This window comes from Passer montanus, unplaced genomic scaffold, assembly GCF_014805655.1.
Source record: "Passer montanus isolate IOZ18808 unplaced genomic scaffold, ASM1480565v1 scaffold79, whole genome shotgun sequence".
NCBI lineage: Eukaryota > Metazoa > Chordata > Aves > Passeriformes > Passeridae > Passer > Passer montanus.
In genome coordinates, this window is record NW_024373145.1 from 1,099,983 (window position 1) to 1,124,193 (window position 24,211).

At 39.1% G+C, this 24,211-nt stretch overlaps 1 protein-coding gene across 1 annotated transcript in view; it reads left to right on the plus strand.

Annotated features, from left to right (window-relative positions):
• Positions 1-24,211, plus strand: part of MAN1A1 (mannosidase alpha class 1A member 1) — a 140,228-nt gene that overhangs the window by 92,098 nt on the left and 23,919 nt on the right. The window contains exons 6-7 of the mRNA XM_039731573.1: positions 18,937-19,060; positions 21,301-21,394. Coding sequence (XP_039587507.1) covers positions 18,937-19,060; positions 21,301-21,394 — 218 coding nt within the window. The remainder of the gene's footprint in view (positions 1-18,936; positions 19,061-21,300; positions 21,395-24,211) is intronic.

The following is a 24,211-nucleotide window of genomic DNA, read 5'->3' on the forward strand; positions in this document are numbered from 1 at the left end:
GGTTAGTTCAGCTCAGGAGTTGAACTTCTTAAGTGCCTCTCCTGGTGTTCCCCACTTGCTGTGCTGTGTTTTGTGGGTAAATGCAAAAGTGCCTAAAAGTGGATATTTGTTTGGCACCATTGACCTGCTTGTTCTCAGGGCATGTGGGGATCACAAACCTGGCATCTATATCTTTTGTTTGATCCAGCTCAATCTGAGCAGAGAGCTAGCTAAATCAAATATTTTAAGCAGAAATTGAAAGATTTGACTGCTCTATAATGACAATAAAATATACAAGGGACTGGGGGAGGTGGGGAAGTGAGTTACTGAGGCTCTAATCAAATAACAGCTTTGGAATTTAGGAAGGACCTACTTGGAAATTTTGTTGGTTTATTGGAAGAGAATAAGATTCATGCAGATATCATGGCAGTTTTGCTTTATGCATAACTCTCAGATTCACAAAAAAAAACCCAACCAACCAACCAAAACAATCATAAAAATTCAAACACTAAGTATGGAACTTGCAAATTGTCTGAGGTTTGTGGTTGACCTTAATGACTGTGAATAATGCATGGTGGTGGTGACCATTTATGCTGGCTATTGATTTGTGTTTTTCAGCCAGTAGCATATCAGTGGTTTTAGGACCCTGAAATATTCTATTTTGTTCTTCATATAAAAAAATTAATTGAATAAACTAGCTTGGACTTCAAAATTAACAAATGGGCCGCACTGCAGTTTATTGTATTAGTTATATTGAACAAATCACTTTAGAACTAATCAGATGAATAAAGAATATAGTGAATTTGGCTTTCTTTCTCTTTAGACACATGGTGACAAATAATTTATATTTGAATTGTTTGAATAATTGAATGATTTGAATCTACTTCAAATCATTTTGTCAATATCATAAGTTTCTAAATGGTTTTATTTTCAAATTTACTAATTGTTTTCTTTGAAGTTACCAATGTAACACAATTTTCATGAGTATTTGCAGTAATAAAGCTCAATTTGCACATAGCAAAACAAGAGTAGTTACTTGACATGCAGCTCTTTGGACAAAGACATATTTTTAAGTGTCTTATGTATTCTTTGAAGTCATTCTGTGGTGGATTAGGCAGTCCAGTCCAAACTGTAAATCATTTTTATCACACTAACTTTCAGTTAGATCAGCTGCACTTTTTTTCTGTGCTTTCATGTACTACAAGATACTACAACTGACAAGGAGTACACATTAAAGAGTTAGTTCATAGATATGTGGGATAAAATATAACCCTAAATGATATCCAGTGCTGTATCTCATTCAGATGTGCTGAGGAAATTGGTGGTTGCAGAACTGACATGGGTACTAATGTCCAAAAGCTCCTCCAAATTCAGTCATGTACATGAATGCCTTAAGGCTTTTTGTAGCTATCTGAGGTTTTTCCTCACAGCATTAAAAGTTATGGAATCTTAATTGCAAAACTTCAATTTTTCTGTCAGGCCATTCCCTGGGTCCTGTCACTGGTCACCACAGAGATGAGATCAGTGTCTGCCCCTCCTCTTTCCCCCACAATAAAGCTGTAGACTGTGGTGAGGTGGCCCTTCAGTCTCCTTTTCTCCAGGCTGAGCAGACCAAGTGACCTCAGCCACTCCTCCTGTGGCTTCCCCTCAAGGCCATTCACCATCCTCATGGCCCTCCTTTGGACACTCTCTAGTAGCTCAATGTCTATTTCATATTGTGGCACCCAGAACTGCCCCAGAACTCGAGGTGAGGCTGCCCCAGTGCAGAGCAGAGCAGGACAATCCCCTCCCTTGCCCAGCTGCAATGCTGTGCCTGATGCCCCCCAGGACAGGGTTGGCCGTCCTGGCTGCCAGGGCACTGCTGACTCATGTTCAACTTGCCATCAACCAGGACGCCCAGGTCCCTTTCCACAGCACTGCTTTCCAGGATAACATTCTCCAGTTTGTCTGTACATCCAGGGTTGCCCCATCCTTGGTACAGAATCCAGCATTTTCCCTTCTGGAACTGCATGTGGTTGGTGATTGCCCAGCGCTCTAATTTGTCAAGGTCTCTCTGCTGGGCCTCCCTCCCCTCAAGGGAGGCAACAGCTCCTCCCAGTTTTGTATTATCTGCAAACTTGCTTAGTATCCCTTCGAGACCTTTGTCCAAGTCATTTATGAAGATGCTGAAGAGTACAGGGCCAATTTGATGCTGTGTAGGCTGACTCTGCTGGGATTTTTTCCCTAATATTGCCATATAATTTTGGAGTTATTATAGTAGAGAATAAGTAGTAAAGTAAGTAGAGAGTTAATGCCTGGCAAGTCAACCTTAAAAATGAATAACCCAATGAGCAACACTTTGGTGATTGTGTTCTGCCTTGACTGACTTTTAGCTTACTGACTTCTGTAAGGAAGAGTAGGAGCTCACTAACACGTCTTTATGTTGGGGAAAACTTTCAGCCTGGCTTCTTATCCAATAGGCAGTTGTGGACTCTCTTTTAAGTGTTGAGTTAGGTGGATGAGCCTAGCCAACATCCAAAATTCATGGTGTTCTCTCTCTAATCTCACATCAAAAACTGAGTGTCTTTGTGTTTCCCTCTTTTTAATGAGCAGGCTGTGACACTGTAGCACACCATAACCTAACTGAGTAGACCTGGCTTAGAGGACGTGGTACTGAATATAATTTAAAAGACTTACCAGAATAATCTGTTGTTTTATATTAAACAAGCAGTAGTAAAACCTCAGCAGTAAATGCTGTAGATACATGCATGTTGCTGTAGAAATTCATATAGCAGAAGGTAAAGACAAAATGAGACTTGTACAATGACGGGCTAGTTTGAGAGCTATTGAGAAGGAAATAAAAAGAGGTTAGCAAGACAGCTAAGTAGTTTGTTCCAGCAATTTGCCTTCACTGGTTTAAACTTCATGTTAAAATGACGTTTTTATTGTTATAACACCGACACATCTTTAGGAGGAAATTAGTTAATAGGAGGGAACAATCTTTCAGCAAATTAAATGAAAGGCTACTATTTCCACTTGACATCTGTGAAACTGCTGCTACATTCCTTGGAGTAGTGCTTAGAGAAATAAATGAGCAAGTATTCCTTATAATTGAGCTTTAATGGTATCCATATGCTATATATCTTGTAATGGTGCTCATGTTGTGCAGTTTCTATGTAGTATGAGAAAATTAAGTATTAGTCTGTCAAAGGCCCATTAATGTAAATGTCTTGATTCAGTTCTTAGCTGTGGAGAGGCTCATGTGTTTTAAATGCATTCCAGCAAATTGTGGTTGGTGCAGCAACTCTGACAGTCTTTCTGGTTGACCTTTCAGGTTGCCCATTTCATGTCATACAGTAACCTCTCTAGGTAATGACATCTACTGGAGCAAAGATTTAAAAAAACCCCATCATTTTGAATTTATTTCTTTCCAAATGAACATTTTCTACTGGCATTAGAACATTCAGTCTTTCAGCAATGTTGTTTCTCATCATGCCTCAGTGTTCTACGGAGGCCATAAATGAACTGTTTTCTCTATCTTTTACCCAGAATTTCCTTTGTAAATTAGTTGAGTTTTGCTTAACTAACTTTGTCAGCATTTTTTTAATGGCTAATAGCTTTTGGGTTTGTCTTTGAAGGTTTAAATAAGTCACTTGAATATTCAGCCTGTTGTATGGTTAAGGTTTTCTGGCATCTGAGATTTTCATGAACAGTACAAGTTCACAAAAGCCTACTTATGAGTAAATTTTGTTAGTGAGACAGATTGGTTTGTTGTTAATTGGTGGTGAATTGGCTAAACATGTCTTAGGTACTTAATATGATGAGAAAAAGTCCTGTTGCTGTCCACAGAGACCACAGCTGAAGTGGTTCTTCGTGCTTGCCTCTTAGGGAGGAGAAGGGAGCCTGGCCTTCTGTATTCTGTCTCTGCACTCACCAACACATCAAAGAAAATTTGGCCTCTGGTTGCTGACCCTTGAAGATACCATTTGGAAATCTGCCCTCCTGAAAGAGGCAGGAGTGAGAAAGGGCAGTCACGTCAATTTTTTTATTTTCTCTGATCACTTTGACTTGGGCCAGTGTGTTGCTCTCATATTCCCAAATACGTAATGCAATGTGTCAAGAAGTTACTCATAATAGTCCTAAAGACAGTTTATGTTGGTGACTTTTGAGTTCAAGGTCTCTCTGGTACTAAAAAGACAATTATGCATGTTACCAAAAGTACTTATTTATCACTGACATTATCTTTCAGAAGTGTCAGAAAAAACAAACCAGTATGCCATATCTATCCAGAACATACTGCATTCCAGACATGGTCTTCATTGCACTGGAAAAACAAATAGGGTACTTCTTATATGACAATTCTTGGAAGATATTCCATGCTATATTATTCCAGTCTACAGCTGGAAATACAGAAAAGAAAAAAAGGAAAAAAAAAAAAGGGCAGGAATAAAAAAAGCTTGAAATACTGATTCTTTCACTTAAGCCATCAAGAGCAGTGAGGGATTACAGAAAATCTTTAAAACCATTGACCAAATGTTTTGCTGGAATTGAGACAGGAACCCAATTTTCTTAAATGCTTTATAAAACTGTATCATCATTGTTCTCATTGATAATTTATAAAAGAAAAATAGTAATGTACTTTCCCTCTGTATGTTGTTAATATGCAGAAGCCTTTTCAAGGTGATTAGTGAAACACTGTGTGCTGGTACAGGAACAAAAAGTACACGTATTGTCTCCAGCAGGGTTCCAGAAGTGTGGAGTTTTTCTCTGAGCCTTTTTGTTCTATTACTTTAAATAGTAATCTTTTCATGCTTATTTCACTTCATCCTTTATTATATTATTTTCATTGTATTGATTAAAATCCCATTACTGTTAAGAAAGGCTTATTTGACTACTCGATGCCAGGTCCTGTATTATCTGATAATCTGGTTTACAAAATCCTCCAAGGAATATCTTAACTCACTAATATGGGCATTAGTGCATGGATTGTGATTATGTATTTTAAGTACTTTTAGAAGAAATGTTTGGTACTTCTCATTTTCTGCTCTACCAAAGTAACAAATGTTTTTCAGCCTTTTTCAGCTCTACTGGGTTGTTAAGTAAGTGGGTGGAAAACTCCTTTCCTTCTTCAAGATATTTACTCTAGTGAGATATTATTGTAATTTAATACTGCAAAAAGATTATGGAACAAAATTATTTTTCTTTAATAATATGAATCTTGACTAATCTGGCTTTCCTGAGTTTCTGAGGTAATATTTGTCCTTTTTTTTCTTCTTCAACTTTTCTTTATGATGTTTTCAGATTGTTCTGGATCATAATTTTTAGTGCATATGTGGGAATTAAACTGTATTGTGCTGTGCCTTGCCAGTATCATTTGTTTCTTGTAAATAGCTCATCTATAAGATGAACAGAAACTGTGTAAAGGTATTTGTTGCTTGAAGTAATAATAAGGAGATAACTGATGAAGTTCAGGGTTAGATAGAACACAGTTGAATAGCATCTCTTATCACAGGAAACATAGTGTTATTTCCTCAGGTGAAAATCAGATGTGTATTACATTATGTGTCATTTTTTGGTTTCTTTGTGGGCTTGGGTTTTTTTTCATTTGCCTCCTATACAGTAGAACATTTCTTGATCTTACTTTAATTAATGAATTTGATCATATTTAAGCCGTTGGTTGATTTTCTGTGATGATGCAAACAGCAATGAGCTTGAATCACTTATACAAATGTGAGCAAATAAAATGAAATTTAATATTTATTAAACATGGAGCAAAAGCATAACATTCAGAATCAGATTCTGATAAATACAATGCATAACTTCCTCTAGCCTAGTGATGGGCCTGAAACTAATGTCATTTTGAGAAAAATAGGAATGGCCCTTTCTTGTTAAATTGCCTGGATTATACTGAATAAATGTATCTTCTGTAAATGTATAAAGATGAGGAAAAAGATGTAAATTGCATGTAAGTACTTCTTTAAAGTATTGACTTCAATTTTGGTTTTATGTGGTTAGTAGGCATTGAAGGACAACTGTGCATAAGCAAATGTGTCATTTGCTGGGAAAAGAAATGGGTTTTTTTATGTTGCATCACTGATTTTTAGAAAGAGAACCAGCTCTCAGTTCCTGAATCTGAATGATGTTAACAGAAAGGATTCATACACTGATACAGATGTTTCTGTCTGGCTCTGCATTGATATTAATGTATTATCTCTGCAACAGTTTTAATGAGAGTTACAGGATTTTAATGCTCGATCAGACCCTGTTCAAGCAACCACAAGTATTTCTATTGGCTGTGAGTAGGGATCAAGGCCCTAGTGACTGACACTGAGCAAAATAAATGTTTATCTGATCCCAGAACAAATAGATTTTTATGACACAGCAATGTGTGGGTAAAGAGAAACAAGAAGATTGAAGCAGACTGGAAGAAGAGGACATTTATACTTTTCTTAAAGCATTTGTCAAAGCAGATTATGTCTTTCACAACACTAGTCTGAAAAAGACTACTTAAGTTTTTTTAATCTAGGGAAGCTGTCCCTTTCAGTGAACCAGAATGCCATTTCAGTAGAGTTTCATACAGCTGTCACAGCATCTGTGACAGCAGATACTGAAGAGAGGTTTCCCTCAACAACAGTGTCTCTGTATTGTACATGTTTAGATTGATACACATACCCACAAATCCATATGCAAGTGTAATTTACAGCATTAGTTAAGTTAATGTTAATAGCTGATTAATATCACAGCTGCAGGTCCTGTGACAAGCTGTCCAGTATTGGAAACCACTGTTGATCCAGCAGCTGTATTAGAGGGAGAAATAATTGACTGCCAGTCAGCAAGCCTTTGACGTAGGCTCCTTGCAATGTCTGGTAGCTACAAAACGGCTTGAAACAGACCTTTGTGACTTGTCAGCCCATTATTTTTAATAATGGTGCCATGCCGTTAGTGTCATGATTTTGATTCCATGTTTCAAGCATTTAATGGCGCCACATGCAGCATCAAGCACAATAAATGTGACTAGGTGCTTTGAAAGGCTTTAACCTGAATGGCTGTGAACCCACATAAAATATTTTTGTGGCACGAGAAGCTAATATGATCTATTTGGGTTCAGAGAAGAAAAATATTAAATCCACTTTTTAGATTTACTGGCTGATGATAAGAAATGAATATGAACTGTATAGAGAATGGAGATACGGATATATTTTAAATGACTGAGATTGAGATTAAGATTACTTAGGGTATTGAAAAATTAGTGCTAGGAAGTGGGAAAGGGGAAATTAGTGGCAGAGAAATTACATATAGCTGTCATTTACCATCTGTGCTTTGGTGCTTTGAATCTTTACCTGTTCTTTTAAGTCCTCATCAGACTGAAAAGATCAAATACTGGGATTTTGTCCTGTCCAGAAGATCAGTAGTGGCTTTTCTTGAAAAACTGATACAGCCCTTCTGATAGAGAAACCATTGTTTTCACAATGCTTCAGTACATTAATACCCTTGATTGGGTTTTGAGTGTCCTTAGCCTGATTTGGAGGGACTGCTGTTGCAGTCTCCACCAGACAAACACATCTCGCTGCCTTCGCTTGAGGATGTGTGGAGACAACTTGATCTCCAGTGACTGGCAGTAAAAGAAAGAATATCTGGGATTCAGAATTGAATATCTGGAATATCTGGAATTGACTGGGAGAGCAAGAAGAGAGTTGCAGAACCAGAAAAGAACAGAGCAGCCAAAAAAAACCACAAAACAAAACAAAGGCTCAATAAACACATCCAGTAGAAGAAAAAGAAATAGGGAAATTCTGAGTTTAGCACCAATTCTCCACCCTATTTTTATGTTACCTAGTCACCTCCAAATGCAAACTCCTCAACACTCATCCTCATAACAAAGTTTACAGACAGAGGATGTTAATAACATTTCTTTGCACTTGGATAATGCAACTGATACAGCAGAAGAACAATTTAGCAGAACTTGAACATTAGTTACTAGTAAAGGAAATCAAATGTGGGATAGAAACTATTAACAACTGAAGTCAGCTGTTAATGGACTAATCAGGGTGGAGCAGGGATTTATAGCAAATTCTCAGGAGAAAAAAAAAAGGATAATCTAAAAGTTGAATGTTGGAAAAGTGATGTAGAACTTGAAGCAGAGTCTTACAGAGGGATGTACTGACTAAAGTATATCAAAAGTGCCAAATGCCATGGCTACAGTGGTTTTAAGGCAGCAAGCAACCTTAACGTGAAATGTGAAGTTCTAAAATAAGCTTTAAACTTACACAGTTAGTTTGTCTTTTAGTGTTAAAAGGCATGGTAGAGAGCACAAGAACAGAGAGAAATGTTGTTTCTCATAGATTCTTCCAAAATTTTTAATTATTTTCCTGCCCAGTGAATCTGCTTCTCAGAAAGCAGGAGTTAGTTTTTGCTTGCTTTGCTTAGGATGCTTTTTTCTTTGGGTTTGGCTTTTTAAGGTTTTTGACTGTCAGTAGCACTGAGTTACAACATTTGCTACAGCAGGGAATTTCATTCTACTACCACCTTCTTTTATTCTGTCTTAACCTATCACATGGATGGCAGAACTGTGAAATTCCATTCATTACTTTCATTTCCTGTTATTTTCACTTCTCTTTGGGGACCTGATTAAAAGTAGTCCATGCTAGTACTTATTATCTCTGGCATTGCTCTGTTGTGTTCTATTCCCTCTTGCTTTTTTAGCCTTTGGAATTGATTAATTAAACCTTAGTATATAAAGTAATGGAAAGCACAATTTTTTTAGTTTATTCATTAGTGTGTTGTGGGAGACATGTAGGTTTGTGCTGTGCTCAGATAACTTTTATCAGAAATTATTATGGTAGCAAGTACAGTTTTAGCACAGTTTTAGATGGTGACACTGAAAATTACATTTAAACACTTTACTTGTGTCATATTGATATTTCAGATCATGTAATGCCTGACTAAGTGTCCCTCCCTTTCTCCATGTGGGCATATAAATGTGAGCTCAGTGTTCTGTTGGTTTGCCACAGAGTGCCAGTTCCACAAGCTTTGATGGTCCCTCAGAGCAGCAGTAATGTGAGAAGTGTCATGGGGCAGACAGCCAGAAGGAAAGGGTTGTACGAACTCTGCCTGTAAAATCCTAAAGAAATGCAGTCTTTTTCCACAGAGAAATGTTACAGGAATTTGATGTAAACAAAGCAGCCCAATGGTCTGGATGGACTGTTTTATAAAAATAAGATACTCCAATTATTTTAAGTGTCAATAGACACGGTATTACTAGATCCAGATGTCCAAAAACCAGACCACAAAAGAAGCATACGATGGTATCTGGTCGTTTTTGGAGCCCATGGAGGAGGTGATTTATTTTTATTCTGAGCAGCTGTCAGACTTCAATGAGTACAGCAAAGCATGGTCTTCCCAAAGGCAGTTTCACTGGCCTTTGCTTATTCTCTGCTGCTCTCCAGAGGCAGATGAGATTGTTTCCTCTTCGCCTTGGTTCTCTCTGGCATTTTGGTCTCCACCTGGGTCTTGGCTTCTCCTGCTCCATGTCTGCTGTTTCCATTCACTGTAGTTCTCTCACATAAGTGTTCCCCAGGAGCCATCACTACTCTGACGTAATCATACCTTTCACGACAGAGAATATTTAGTGGGATTTCATGTAGAATTACTTGAACATGGAGCAGACAGATCTCTCTTGCCTTCCCTGTGTCCACCACAGCTGACCCTCCAGGGAGGTGGGAAATTGTCCTGGCAGAGGCCATAGCACAAGTTGGTACTGGAAGCTTTGTACTTCATGTACCTCCTGCTCACCTTGTGCTTTTACATTGATAGTGCTCTTCAGTCTCCATTGCTGTTCTGTCCAGTTTCAAGAGGAATTGCCTGCTGGGTGATCACCTTGGTGAAGATCAGTCCACTGGATAACATTTGAACATTTTACTCTTTTGCCTGAAAGTACAGTAAAGAGACAGTGACCATTCCAGGGCAGCTTTAGAGGGCTCTGAGTATGTTTCCTTATAAAGATAAAAGGTAAAAATGCTGGGACAAGGGTAACTTTTCTTCTTGAAAAATGTAACTATAAACATTGCTTTTGAAGGATCTGATGAACTTCATGGAGAAAAGTAAGGATCTTGTTTTAAAATCTTTGCATATTTAAAATGTTGCATATTAGCGTCTTTTGGGGGCTGTGCTGGTAGTTTCTCAAATGATGAACAGTTAGCCAGAGCAATCTCATTTTCCTACTCTCATTTCCAGACAGATGATGACATGCATGTGTCTCCAATACAAATGGATGCATCTCCTGCACTGGCATCACTGAAGTGGCCAGGAAATCAGCATATATTAATGCTGACGCTGCATTGAATAGGCAAATAGACAAAATTGATGTTCTCAAACTAATAGCTCTGAGGCTATACCTCTTCATTATCTCACTTTTTACAGTAAAAAACATTCATGTTTTGTCTGACATTGCAGACATATGTAGAAATCTTTTTTATTCCCTGTCATCCCATAAAATTGAGTAACCACTTGTGTTGGTCTTCCTCCTGGGGTTGCTGATGGTACTAATTCACTGTCTGCCTCCTCCTGCTAAGTCAGCATCCCTAAAGATCATCTCTCCAGGTAAGAGCTGATATCAGTTTCAGAGAGGGCAGCTGGGCTGAGCAGGAAGCTGCCAGCTGGGCAGTGGTTAGCAAGGGCAGCAGTTAACACATTTATTGTCTCAGCTGAAAAACTAACCAGCTGTTAGAATTTGCCTACATGATCCTCCTTATGAAGAGGAATAAAACAGACATCAAAAACTACCCTGCAGGCTAGCTGGCTAATTCTCAGTTTCTTTTTCAGCTGTCTCCAGCTGTCGAGACAGTGAATGAGAGGTGCTTGACCAGATTATAATAATTTTCCTGTCTCTGAGAAAGGATACTGTGGATAAGTCAGAGCTCCAGCAGGACTCTGGATGCCTTGAGTGATTCTGGGACCACTTAAGCCTCTAGAAAGTTAACTGTCATTTACTGGAAGTTGGATAGGAAGATATTCACACTTGCTGCTGGGGATAGAAATACACGGTTACTGTGCTAGTCCTGTCACAGGCTCCCCAGTTTGACCCTGCCTTGGCAGCTCCCGCCACAAGATTTGGGTGGAAAAGTTGAGTGAGTGCCAGTGATGTGTGCAAAGATGGGATTTCTGTACTTTACTTTTCTTTGTACTCTCAAACAAGGGTAAGGATGATTTGCCAGTTAGGGGGAAAACAAAAACACAGTGAATATCTTTGAAGCATTAACAAATAAATCATCAGTGTCAGTGCTTGTGAAGACAGGCCCTTAAACCAGGATCCACGCTCCTATATTCTTTATTTTTGGGGATGGGGGAGAAAGAAGTAAATTTTTTTAAAAATCTTTTTAGCATTTAATTTATCAAAGCGAGCAATTGAAACTTTGAGCAAGCATTGCCTATGTGCTTCATAGTTGGGTTTGGTTTTAATTTTGCTTTAAAATATTAATCTCTAGTTAAAACTCAAATCATACAGCATAATTTATTAACACTCTTAGCTGCAGTACTAAAAGAAGAAAGATGTAGCTCAGGAGTTTGAAGGGAACCTCTTCTATGAAGCATTAACTCATCCTTTAACTCCCCCAGACTCATCCTTTAACTCTCCCAGTGTGGTCTGTGGTATTGGATTTAGCCTCTCAGCAGGTTCTTAGGAAGAAATGTGTGTCTAATGATTAACGTTGGTTTCTGGGAAGAGAAGCCACTCTTCTTTCTTTTTTCTTTTTTCTTATTTTTTTGGTGACACATTGAAAAATGGTTGCATTCAGGGCAATCCAAAAAATTCTTCTTATGAAAGTATTTTCAGATGTGGCAATCCTAAATAATGCATAAAACATTAGATACTCTATGAAAATGGCCTCTGAGAATCATCTTTTTGGCTTCCACTTGTCTCCCTTTTCTAAGGGATCACAATATCACAGTAGGGGTCAGGTTGGCAGGGACCACAGTGGATTGATCACCTGGTGCAACCTCCCTGCTCCAGCAGGGTTATCCTGGAGTACTGTCCCAAAGGATGTCACTGTAGTATCCATTAAATACTTTTTCCCTGGTATTTGCTTCTTTTAAAGTTGAGTGTGTGTGTATATTTAGAACATATTATTGCTAGGGTTTGAGTTCAATCATTTGCCTAGGAATTTCTGAAAGCAATTAAGTTTTATTTAGCATTTTGATGTATTTTGTGCCATCTATGACTCTAGAGAAACTTCATCTTTTAAATATATTTTGTTTAAAATCAAAAATAGATACTGAGTATGTAAATTAAAAACCTGATGGTTTTCTGACCTCTCTTCATTTGTTCTAAGGAGACATAGTTGATTTAATTAAATTAAAATATTATGAAAGACTGGTAGTGACAGAAAAGAAATACACCAAAGGCTTTGGCAGTTTATACACTAAAGGCTTTTGCAATATATAAACACTATTAGAAATGCTGTGGCTGGACACTGTGTATTTATACTGAATTTTTATAAAAAGAAGACACAGGAATAATGAGCAATTCTGTCAAAATGGACTGTGCCCTTGGAGATTGTTCTAACTGGATTGAAGGACAAAATTGTAGAATGATTTGGATTGTAACAGACCTTAAAAATCATCTAGTTCCTAAAAAATCATTAAAGATAAATTGTGAGCTAGGAAAAAACCTTTTATGTAATTAAAGATTTTAAAATATAACATTACAGAGTGTTTATCTCCAGTCCTCCCTTTTGTTATGTGTATTAGCCTGTAGAGAGTTAAAAAACCCATCTGGTACCTGTGAAGCTAATTGAAATTTTGAGATTTGGGCACCTGGCAAGGGGTAACTGTAGGAGACTGGTCTCCATGGGTTTACTCTGTAACAGGAAAGACTCCATCTTCAGTTTAATCTCCTCTCTGAAGTGATTTAATTCTGTTATCTCCCTGTACTGATTACCAGGGGAGCCCCAAAGAGATGAATTTCTAGGCGTGGCCTTGCTGGAGTTGCAGAGCTCTCGCATTTCCCCGCCTTCTCTCGTGGTCAGACCCGTAGCTGGCACACAGCGTGGCTGCTGGATTGCAGTCTGGGGTTTCAGCCGGGCAGCCAAATGGCATGTGGTCATCATTTAAAGACTAAAACATGGAAAAGCAATCATATTATGCTTTCAAAATTGTCTGGGGACCACAGGCTTCCTTTGGGGAAAAAAGTGTGGGATGATTTGTGGTTTTCTTTGAAAAAAAAAAACCCTGATAATTCTACATTACTTCTGGTTTCAAGGCATGTTTGCCTGGGGGTTAAGACTCAAGGACAAACATGAAGTGCATGCTGGGGTGCTGGGAGGGGAAAGCTGCAGGAAAGTTTGTGTGTCCATTGCAACACCCTCTGCCTCTGTCTCGACCTCCATTTGGAAAGGTCCCTCTGTCTCCTGGGCGTCTGAGTGACAGCTGGTGGTGTGGAGGGACATAAGCCAGGTTCTGAGGACTGGGCTGGGCAGCACTCTGCTCCTGCAGAAATCCTCTTAAAACAGGATTAAGCCTAAGCAGTTCCAGTCACAATCTGTATTTTCCAGGCAGATCCTCCTTGGCCCCTCAGCACTGTTGGAAGTACCAGGCACAACCTGCATGCTCTGGTGAATGTCAGTGGACCCCTCTCAGTGATTTCTCTGTCACAGCCTTTTGCATTTTTACCCACAATCACAGGGTAGTTTCTTACAGAAAAAAAAATCAGCTTTAGTAAAGTTCAAAGGGGCTGTTGGGACTTATTTTCATATTTAATTATGAAACCTTTCTCGGTACTTGGACACATCACATTTTTGCTGCTGTGTCTCTTTTATTCTGGCCTTTCACCTTTTTGCTGGCTAGATCTGCAGGAGGATACTGACTGTCCTGTTGTGCTGGTGCACTTTGCATTAAATATTGAAATTCTGACTTCTTGCTCTGCCTCCAGCTTGCAGAGTTGTCCTGCCATCCTCCAGGAAAGGTTGGGGTATAATAAACAAGTTGTCTGCAGAGACAAACAGTTCTGCTCGCTGATGACAAGAATTTTGATAAGTGTTTTGACCCTTTGAAGTATTTGTGCAGTTTCCCTGAGGATTTGCTTTTCCTTTCAGTTGAAAATTAGCTGCTGCTTTATATATATTGGGGATGTAGTATAATTTTTTAGAATTCTTTTAAATATGGTTGGCTTCTGAATTTCAGTGATTTTTTTAAAAGCAACCTTTGAATATTTATATTTCCTCTGTGGTTCCCTCTCTTGGTACACTCTGTACATTTTTGAAGACTTAGTGATCTCATACTTTCTGCTCTTATGTACAGATGAACCAACAATGGTCTGCTGGAAAAATACTAAATTGAGTTACCAGCAGCCCAGGTCAATCAGGCTTATGTTTCCCAAGAATGAATGACAGCAGAATTACAAACACTGGTTTTTGGATTCTGTGGCACTCAGTGTTCAGAAACAAAATTTATTAAATCAGTGAGAAATATTATAAACCAAAATATTATGCATCTCTGATCCAGAGTCCCACTTCAAATTTGTCTTACTTACATAATAAAAGTTATAATAAGTCCTGAAGTTCTCTGAATATGTTACAGAAATTTTTTGTGTGTTTTATGCAGTGTAAAATATACTGGTTTACAAATGGTGATTTCAGATAGGTTAAAATAGTATCCTATAAACTGAAGTTATTTTGGTACTCATCTGGATCTTCAAAGTAGTTTGAGTGGTGTGTCTCCTTCCCTCTTTCCTCCCTGAAGTGTATAGTAGGAGTTTTGTTTCTAACTCTGATGTGAGTACCTGACTGACAGTGCAGTTTGTAGTGTGTATCAACATAAGAAAAATTGAAAAACTCAGTGGCAAGGTAAATAACAAAAATAAAGCAAGACAGAGGAATGCAACTAATATAAAAAGTATCATACCTAGCCCCCTTTGCTGTCCTCCATCTCTTTCTGAAAACTGCATTTGTCAGCTTACAAGGCATTTGTGACATTAAACTGAGTGAAAATAAGATGCAAAAAGTTTTCAGTGCTTTACAGGTTTTGTTTTGATTGGGAAGAGTGATCAGCAAATGAGAGTGGCACAGTCATAAACCACTTTTTGCGAATCTCCCAAATGCCCTTGATCATTCTTTGGGTTCAGATTGCTGCTGTTGTTTCTTGGCTTAAGTAATGGGCATTCCCAGACAAAAAAAAAACCAAAACTATAGGAACTTGCAACATTATGTAGGTTTGCTAAAACTTGGGAGTAGAAATAAAAAACTTTCACCAGAGACTCAGGTTTGCAACTCAAGACTTCAGGAAGCCAGTGCATAACTTCATAACTGAAGAGTAATGAGATACCCAGCACTGACTTTATGGCTGAAGGGTAAATAGGTACTTAGCATTGCTTTTTTTTAAACTTTGCAGGAGTTTTTGTTCACCCTGATAATGGTAATGGTGAAGAGCTTGAAAAATGTCTGAGTTCGGAGCACTGGTTATGTTATCTCATGCATGGGCAGAAATCAGTATTTTACTATGCCTAGTTATTAAGATTTACTGAGCTGTTAGATTTATTTATTGCATGTTATTTTCTAGGTCACCTCAAGTAATTTATAAATGTACTCATTGTTTATAATCCCTGACACAGATGTCTTTTTCCATTTATTTTGTTCTGTTTAGTTTCTCTCTTTTTTAAAGTTCTGTGTTTTGTTTAAAAGTATACAATATTTATGACTTGGAGGGTGAGGAGGGCAGGGCTGAAAAAGGAGCACCTTCTTCATTTCCTTTTTTTTTAAATAAGCCTAAATATTGTTAAACAAAAGTCAAAGTCTATTTTCCCAATCAAAAATTATTAGTGTGAAATCTCTGGCATTCTGCATGCTGAAAGCTTTGTTGAGTATCTCCTGGTCTCTCTCTTCAGGAGCTGACTGTCTGCATAATGCACACTGGAGTGTCTTCTTAAAATAAGGATGGAGTTAAATGGAATCAGAAGCAGTACTGTGGCTGTTCCAGTTAGTGTGAGGGAATATAGAAAACTTACCTGTTCCATTGCTCCCAAAGATGAAATATATTCTGTGAAGATGATCAGTTGACTGGAGCACCCCTCCTATGAAGACATGCTGAGAGAATTGAGCTGTTCAACCTGCAGAAGTGTTTGGAGAGACCTCACAGCAGCCTTTCAGTACCTAAAGGGGTCTGCAAGAGAGCTGAGGGACTTTTGACAAGGGCAGGTAGTGATAGGACAAGGGGCTTTAAACTAAAAGAGATCAGGTTTAGATTCGATACCAGGAAGAAATTTTTTTACGTGAGGGTGGGGAGACGCTGGAATCAGCTGCCCAGTGAAGCTGTGGCATGAAGTGTTCAAGGCCAGGTGGGACAGGGCTTTGAGCATCCTGTGAAAGGTGCCCCTGCCCATGGCGGAGGGGTTGGAACCAGATTATTTTTACTGTCCCTTTCAACCCAGGCCATTCTATGGTATGAGAAAATACCAGACATCCATAGTTGAAGGTTGCATGAAAAATATTGGAGGGACTGAAGTGCAAATCTTGGGTTCTACCACTTATTGACATGAGCTTTTCAGTGACAGAGCTTGCATCTGAGGCTAAACCAACACAAAGCCTTGTTATTTTGCAGATTCACCAGAAATAAGTTGATGCCTTTTTTTCCTGACCACCTGACCCAAATGAAAAAAATGAAAGCTCCATTTAGTAGGACATAAGATGTATCATTTATGTTTATTTCTACTTATTTTTTGCATTAAGATCAAAGAATGCAAGTTCGTAATTTTCAAACCATCTTAAACAAGAAGAATCTTCCACTCATGGCAAAACACATTGCTGCATGCAGAAAACCTTTTGACCGCTGTGTTTGGAAATTTTCCTTGTTAACAGAACACACTACATCAAAGTGTTCTGGCAGGTTGTATTGGTATCAGCAGACACTGGGGTAGAGTGCAAGTAGGAACTCTATTACGTTTTCTGTCAATTTTGGTTGATGCCTTGCTGCAGGAACAGCTCCATGTTTTCACTTTGAGATTGATTGAGAAACTTCATAGAAAAAAGCACATGTGCTTTTTCCATTTGTACCACAACATGGTAGCTTTTTGAAATTCTGAGGGGCCTTTTCATTTTTTTTCTTCTTGTGAACTTTATGTCAGCTCCTTTCATCTGGGTGATTTGGAAACAGGATAAAATATCTTAATCTAGAAGTCAGCAGTTAGAACTTGAGATAGCTTGCACCAGAGGCGGGGTCTGCTCTTGGGTGAATAATCAATCTGTAAGTTCTTCAGACTGTAGAGAGGAGGTTTCCAGACATGTTGTCTGCTTGTACTCACCTTGATCCTATTTTCTGTAATATCTGATGCTTTTACATTACCATCCAAAAAATTCCAAGCCACAGTAGATTGAAGTGCAGACAGCTTGTAAATCAGGTGTGGATTTCTTTTCACTCTGTAAAAAGTACTCTAATCATTGTAAGAGTGATCTTAAAATGAGATATTAAGATACCATAAAACTTGTGTTCTGTTTCAGCCACTCAAATACCTTACCAAATTGGGATTGTGTGCATCTTGGCAGTACCCTGATTTCATTGTGTCATTGATTTTGGTCTGCAGCTATGAAGATTAGAAACACTTTTTGGGCAATTATTTACATCAGAGGACTTACATGTATCCCCGCCTCTTGCACCTTTATGGTCAACCAGCAGAGCCCCATCAGAAGGCTTTCCTTTGTGCTCTCTCTGCCTTTTCTCTGCTTTTGAAGTTTAATGACTTGGTTTTGTTTTGTGTGTGTGGCAGAAGTCTCAAAATACCATTTAATATAGCTAGCAGGGAGATTGACCTAATGGAGTCTTAATTTCCATGCACTGGTTAAACTTCAGTTATAGATGATCTTTTGAAGAAGAGATTTTAATGTATCTGAGAACTTCCATCCTGATTTATTGGGGGTTTTGCTGGTTTTGGGTTTTTTGAGTTATATTTTAACTCAGGAAGAATACCATATTTTCATGGTTGTGCAACTGCTTGTGTTGATGACTGTAGTGGCTGCTTATGTGTAAAAGTAAAATTTAAATTTTATTTATATACCAATGTGTTTGTGTTTAATGCTCTTCATAACTTAGAAATGTGGAAGACATTCCAGTACCTAATAAGTGTATTTACATGTAACATTCATCCTAATAATAAGCCAATCTAATATTTCATTATTCACCTAGGTGCTCTGGAACATTGTCTAGCTTTTCTCTAATTTCAGGGGGTTTTCTTCTGAATATTGCTGCTGGAAATTTCAAGGGGGGCAAAAACCCACTTTTTTGTAATGAAACTTTAGTAGACTTGCCATCCTGAGTCTCAAGCAGCATTAGTTTCTAGTGGGGATTTAGCAATAAATGTGCTTTTCTCTCAATACAAATTCTCAATACAAATCCTAAGATTAATTTTGCTGTGAAGTATCTTTAGGTCATAATTAAAACTGAAGTTACTCATCCTGGTACAAGTGCCCAGACAGAAAATACATACTTATCCTACCCTATCAAAGTCTCATGCGAGTATATGCTGCATCCAATACTTCTAACTTGAAGCCTATTCTGTATATATGCATTAATTTAAGTTAATAAACAATTGCATTAGAGTTAGAATTGGAGAGTGTTGTCTTAAGTACAGAGGAGAGCAGGTGAAGTATGAGAATGCTTTTTTATAGTCAGTGAGTTTTTGTCCTGTCTTTAAACATGATATCCTGCAGTGAAACACTGTTACAGTGATAAGGGTGATGGAGCCATTTGTGAGCTAAAAGATTGGGTTGTTGCAAGAAGCAACTGTACAGCCTAAGCAGAGCTGGACCAAAGTAATTCAAGGTTCTGTGGGGGAGTCATGGAAGGCTCCTGAGGCATGGCTCCTTACATACATATTAAGTACATTTAGATTAATTATCTTCTCATGATAACAGTATAGCTACTGCCTATATGTTTTATTAGCATTGCATTATAGTTGCTCATGATTATTTTCTGTCTTTCTCTTTCCCCCCATCTTAGTGGAATCGGTCGAAATTGGCCATGGGCCTCTGGTGGAAGCAGCATTTTGGCAGAATTTGGGACTTTGCACCTGGAGTTTGTACATTTGAGCCACCTGTCTGGAAACCCTGTCTTTGCTGAAAAGGTTAGACTGCTCCATCAAAATCATGTTGTAAAAGATAAAGCATGTATTCAGTGACTAATATCAGTGGGGAGAGATTTGGATTTTCCTCAGTTGTAAGCATTTGTCATATTTTCCCTAATTACCTTGGCATGTTTTTATATTAAAAAGTCAAAAGTCTCTTCCAAAATTATTCTGATGTATATTCTTGTATATGGCCCCATAAAACATTTAATTTCTGTTTATCTTTTACATTAGTATCACATTAAGCAATCAGACTGCACAGCTTTCTTCAGTTCTTTACTTAATGGGGTGTAAACTAAACCTGACATTATATTCGGGATAATAACTGATGCCTAGAGAAAGCAAAGCACCATGGTGATTCAACAAGTTTGCTCTTCAAAATGCTGTATAATATGACTGCTGTCAGCGAAGTCAGAAAACCCTTCCATTGCACTGACCTATAAGAAATATACTTTGAACTCTCTTTGGGGAAGGAAAAAAGAAATCGCATCCTAGACTAAACAGTTGTTTTGCATACTAATTCTTCCAAAATTTGATAACATTGTCTTCTGGATACTTTTTATATATATGAGCCATGGAAATAACTCCTTCTTCCCTCAACTCCCACCTGAACAATTTTGCTTTGCTTTTTGATATACTAATAGCCAGCAAGTCCTGTTCTTTATAATACACTTTATCATTTATCTTTTATTTCCTAATTAAAACATACACTTGGTTTGATTTTGTATGCTTCCTGCAACTGCTCCATGTTATCTAAAGCTGGTATTATCAACTTAATAATCTAATTATTGATGAGACTCCAAATGTTTAGCAGTAGGTCTAAAAGCAATAGTCAAATGTAAAATTATTATTGGGTAAGGACTGAGTGTCTTTGCTGCAGGACCATTGTCAGCATTGGAATACATTTTGTGAAGCGAACTCCTAGCAATTTTCAGGTATTTAGGGCTAAGTTTAAGGACAGTTTCTCTTAAATTTGAACTGGGGAGGAGGAGTGGATGGGTAGGGGATGGCAGCACTGAGGAATAGCCAGAAACAAGTTGACAACATAAGTTAATTATCTTGTGACAGTTATGATAATTTAATGCATAGCATCTGTTCTACTAAGAGACAATGAAAATGTGTATCTTAAAAATCCTAGCTCATGGTTCTTCTACACAATGGCATCATGCTCTAGCTGCAAGATGCTGGAAATCTGTTTATGTAAGCTATTCTTAAAACCCTTTAGAGACTGCAATTCCAAAGCCCTCAGAGACAAACCATTCCGGGGCTGGTACATTTGATAAAGAAGAAGAAACAGCTTTGCATGGATGTATTCATAGACAAACTCATTAATTGAGGTCTTGGACTCATTGCAGCCTGCATTTGGGCAGTGAGTAGTGTTGAGATGCAGGAGGCAGTTTGTGTACCACAACAGAAATCCTTCTGCAGCTTGGTATAAGTTAATTTATCTTCTTTTTCAGTAGCTACTTCACTGGGTCTCCAGGCACTCAGAGGTTTATAATGAAGCTGTCAGTACCTTTTTGTTACAATTTCTGGCCTGCAGTGCTCAGGGTCCACGTTCTTCCAAGCTGCTACATTTGTTTTTCTGTGAATCCTAAAATGCAGTATAACTCATTTCATGCACTCTGCAGTGGATTGTGCTGCTGGATGGCTCCAGCTGCTGAACATCTGGACTGTAATTGTTTCCCCAGGCATCTCATTTGTAGTGAGCTCCTTAGCAGTGCTGGTGGAGCACTCGGGGCTGCCTGGGCTCCTGCTGCTGGGCAAGCTGGTTGTGTAAAGCTCAGTCAGTTCCAGCCGTGCTCGCCTTTGCAGGCAAAACTCCTTTACAGTGCACTTCCACATCTGAACTAGGTGATAAGCTTAATATTTAATAGCATTTCTCATTTGGTATACGAGGAATATAAATGCTGATGTAGCTGAGCTTATTTAAGGCAAATAGCCTCAGTGAATTTCAGTGTCCTGTGGAGAAGGGGGATACACTCTGCATGGCAAGTCCTGAACTTTGGAGCTTGCTCCTGTTGTGTTGTTTCAAGGCTGACAATGGACACAGAAACTCCAGAGGTTTTCAGGAACTTGTTTGCATGATGATATCAGTGTTTCAGTAGTGATATGATTGTACAGAGGTGTTTGGAGGTGTGTGTTGAATAAGATCAGGGGGGTTATTTTTAGGCATATTTACACTCCTTTATATTGTGGGGGAAATGGATAAGTGCTCAGTGTTTTGTACCTTCCACTAGGTAATGAATATCCGAAAAGTTCTAAATCGCCTGGATAAACCAGAGGGCCTTTACCCCAACTACCTGAATCCCAGCAGTGGCCAGTGGGGCCAGCGTAAGTAGCTGAAGTCTTTGTTACTGTGACCTGTCTATCAATGTTCTCTTTGCAGTCATTAACTTCTTTCAGTCACTGTTATGTGGTTTTTATATAAAAAGAACTTTTATAATATATAGAAACTCACTTTATATCTGATGTTCTATGAAACGTAAAAAATACTACAAATATAAAAATAATAATCTTACTTGCTATATTTCAATATACTTTTTCTGAGCTTTCAGTGGAAGCAGGGAAATGTATGAATATGTATGACTTTGGAAAGGAATTTGTGGACTACAGAAGTCTCTTATTCAAAAATCTAAAGTGCTCTCTGAAGTAGCTGTATAAGGAAACATTATCAGCTTGTCTGAATCAAATTCCACATTTTCAGAGCTGTGTGGCTCCAGTGAAGGAAGAAAAAGTAATAAGACAAGTCTTTCCAGTTAATCCCAGCTGTGATTTCTGTTGAAACTTAATGCCACCAACTGAGGAAGCAAACTAAACAGAAATGTGTCATGGCATTAATCCCCTTGGAACCATTACTGAAGATACCAAAATTAGAAGAAAAAGATGATAAAATACTTGAATTACTTGAATTTCTTAGCCCCTTCATGATGACTGAGCCTTTTCTTGTTGTTCATTGTTTTCTCTGATCCCCACAACATGTCAAAAGTCTGTACAGTGTGCAGGATCATGATGCTAGAGAACTTACTGCTTTTTCCACTTTTCCTGCTTAGGTTCAGTCTTTCTATTTTTTCTTCCTTACATACTGTCTTTCTATTTTTTCTTCCTTACATTATTGAATAAAAACAAGCTGAATAAAAGATATGCTGTCATGGTCTGAAAAGATAGAGGCAGATTAGCTGGGCTCCTACACTATCAGAGTGTCAGCTGGTAGGGCAATGGAACAGAGCGAAAAGACTGGAGAAGTTTGTTAATATTGTTTAGGATGTAGCTAAGGGAGAAATGAGGTGCTGCACTCCTTATGGGACTGACCAGTCTGAATAGATAATTTTCACAAAGGCAAAGACAAGTGTTTGTTCCCTACTGTGCCTCAAACAAATGCACCCACCATCCACATCACGAGAAGCGATGGATCCCCTACCCACTCTCAACCAGGCAGAAGTAGGGGACCTTAAAGACAGAGAGGAGCAGAAACAGGTTTCTTCTCAGACTGGCAGGAGAATTCCCTCCCAATACACCTCAGGTGTCCTCATACAATAGTTATGAGGCCCTGGAATCTGAGGACCAGGGAAATGAGAATGTGCACAAAGGCCGATCTGGTTGGAGGCACCACCCAGGGTAGGGGAATGTTGGAAGGAAGATTTTCCCTTGGTTAAAAAGGATTGAGTTAGAGAACATCTAGGCAAACTTTATATCCACAAGTCCATGGGACCTGATGGGATGCATCCATGAGTGCTGAGAGAGCTGACAGACTATAGCCAGGCCATTCACAATCGTCTTTGAAGACTCAGAGAGTTCAGGAGAGATGCCTGAGGACTGGAAGGAAGAAAATGTAATCCCAGCCTTCAGACAGGGCAAGGAGGATGACCCAGCGAACTACTGACCCCTCAGCCTCACCTCAAACCCTGGAAAGGTGATTGAGAACCTCATTAGAGGCTATCGCTATCCATATGGATGACAAGAAGTTGATCAAGAGTAGTCAGCATTGGTTCACTAAAGGTAATACCTCTTGACCAGCCCAGTTGCCTTCTGGGATGTGGCAGCTACCTGGATGGATGAGGGGAGAGCAGTGGATACTGTGTACCTTGAGTTTAGAAAGGCTTTTGACACTGTCACAACATTCTCCTAGGCAAACTCAAGAAGTGTGGCCTGGATGAGTGGACAGTGAGGTGGATTGAGAACTGGCTGAACAGCAGATCCCAGAGGGTCGTGATCAGTGGCACAGGGTCTGGTTGGAAGCCTGTGGTGGTGCCCCCATGGGTCAATACTGGGCCCACTATTGCTTAACTTATCCATCCATTGCTTGGATGAAGGGGAGATGCCTCCTCAGCAAGTTCTCTGAAGACACAAACCTGGAATGGCCAATATTCCAGGGTGCTGGGCAGCCCTCCAGCAGGACCTCAACAGTTTGAGGAGATGGGCAGAGAGAAACTGTCTGGAACTCAACAAAGATAAATGCAGGGTCCTGTACCTGAGGAATAATAACCTCAGGCATCTGTACGTGCAGGAGGCCAGCCTGCTGAAAGCAGCTCTGAGGAGAAGGACCTGGCGATCCCAGTGGACAACAAGGTAGCCATGAACCAGCAGCACCCTTTTGGCCAAGAAGGCCAATGGCATCATGGGATATGTTAGGAAGAGCATTCCCAGCCGGTCAAGTGAGGTGATTCTGCCTCTTTACTAAGTCCTTTTGAGGCCACAACTGAGGTGGTGTGTCCAGTTCTGGGGTTCTGGACTCCTCAGTACCAGAAACAGGTCTATCAGATGGAGCAGGTCTATCACAGGGTGACAAACATGACTGGGGACTGGAGCATCCTTCCTTTGAGGAAAGGCTGAGAGAGCTGGGCTGGTTCAGCATTGAGAAGAGACAACTGAGAGGGAACTTTATCAATGTCTCTTAAGTATCTGAAGAGATGATGTGAGAGGACCTTCAGGCTCTTCTCCAGGTTGCCAAGCAGTAGGACAAGAGGCAACAGGAAGAAACTGATGCACAGAAAATTCTGCCTGAATATGAGGAAGAACTTTTCTGTGCTGGTGACAGAGCACTGGAACAAATTTCCTTTGTCTGGGAGAGGTTGTGGAGTGTCCCTCACTGGAGATACTCAAGAACTATCTGGACACGGTCCTGTGTCATGTGCTCTAGGATATAACCCT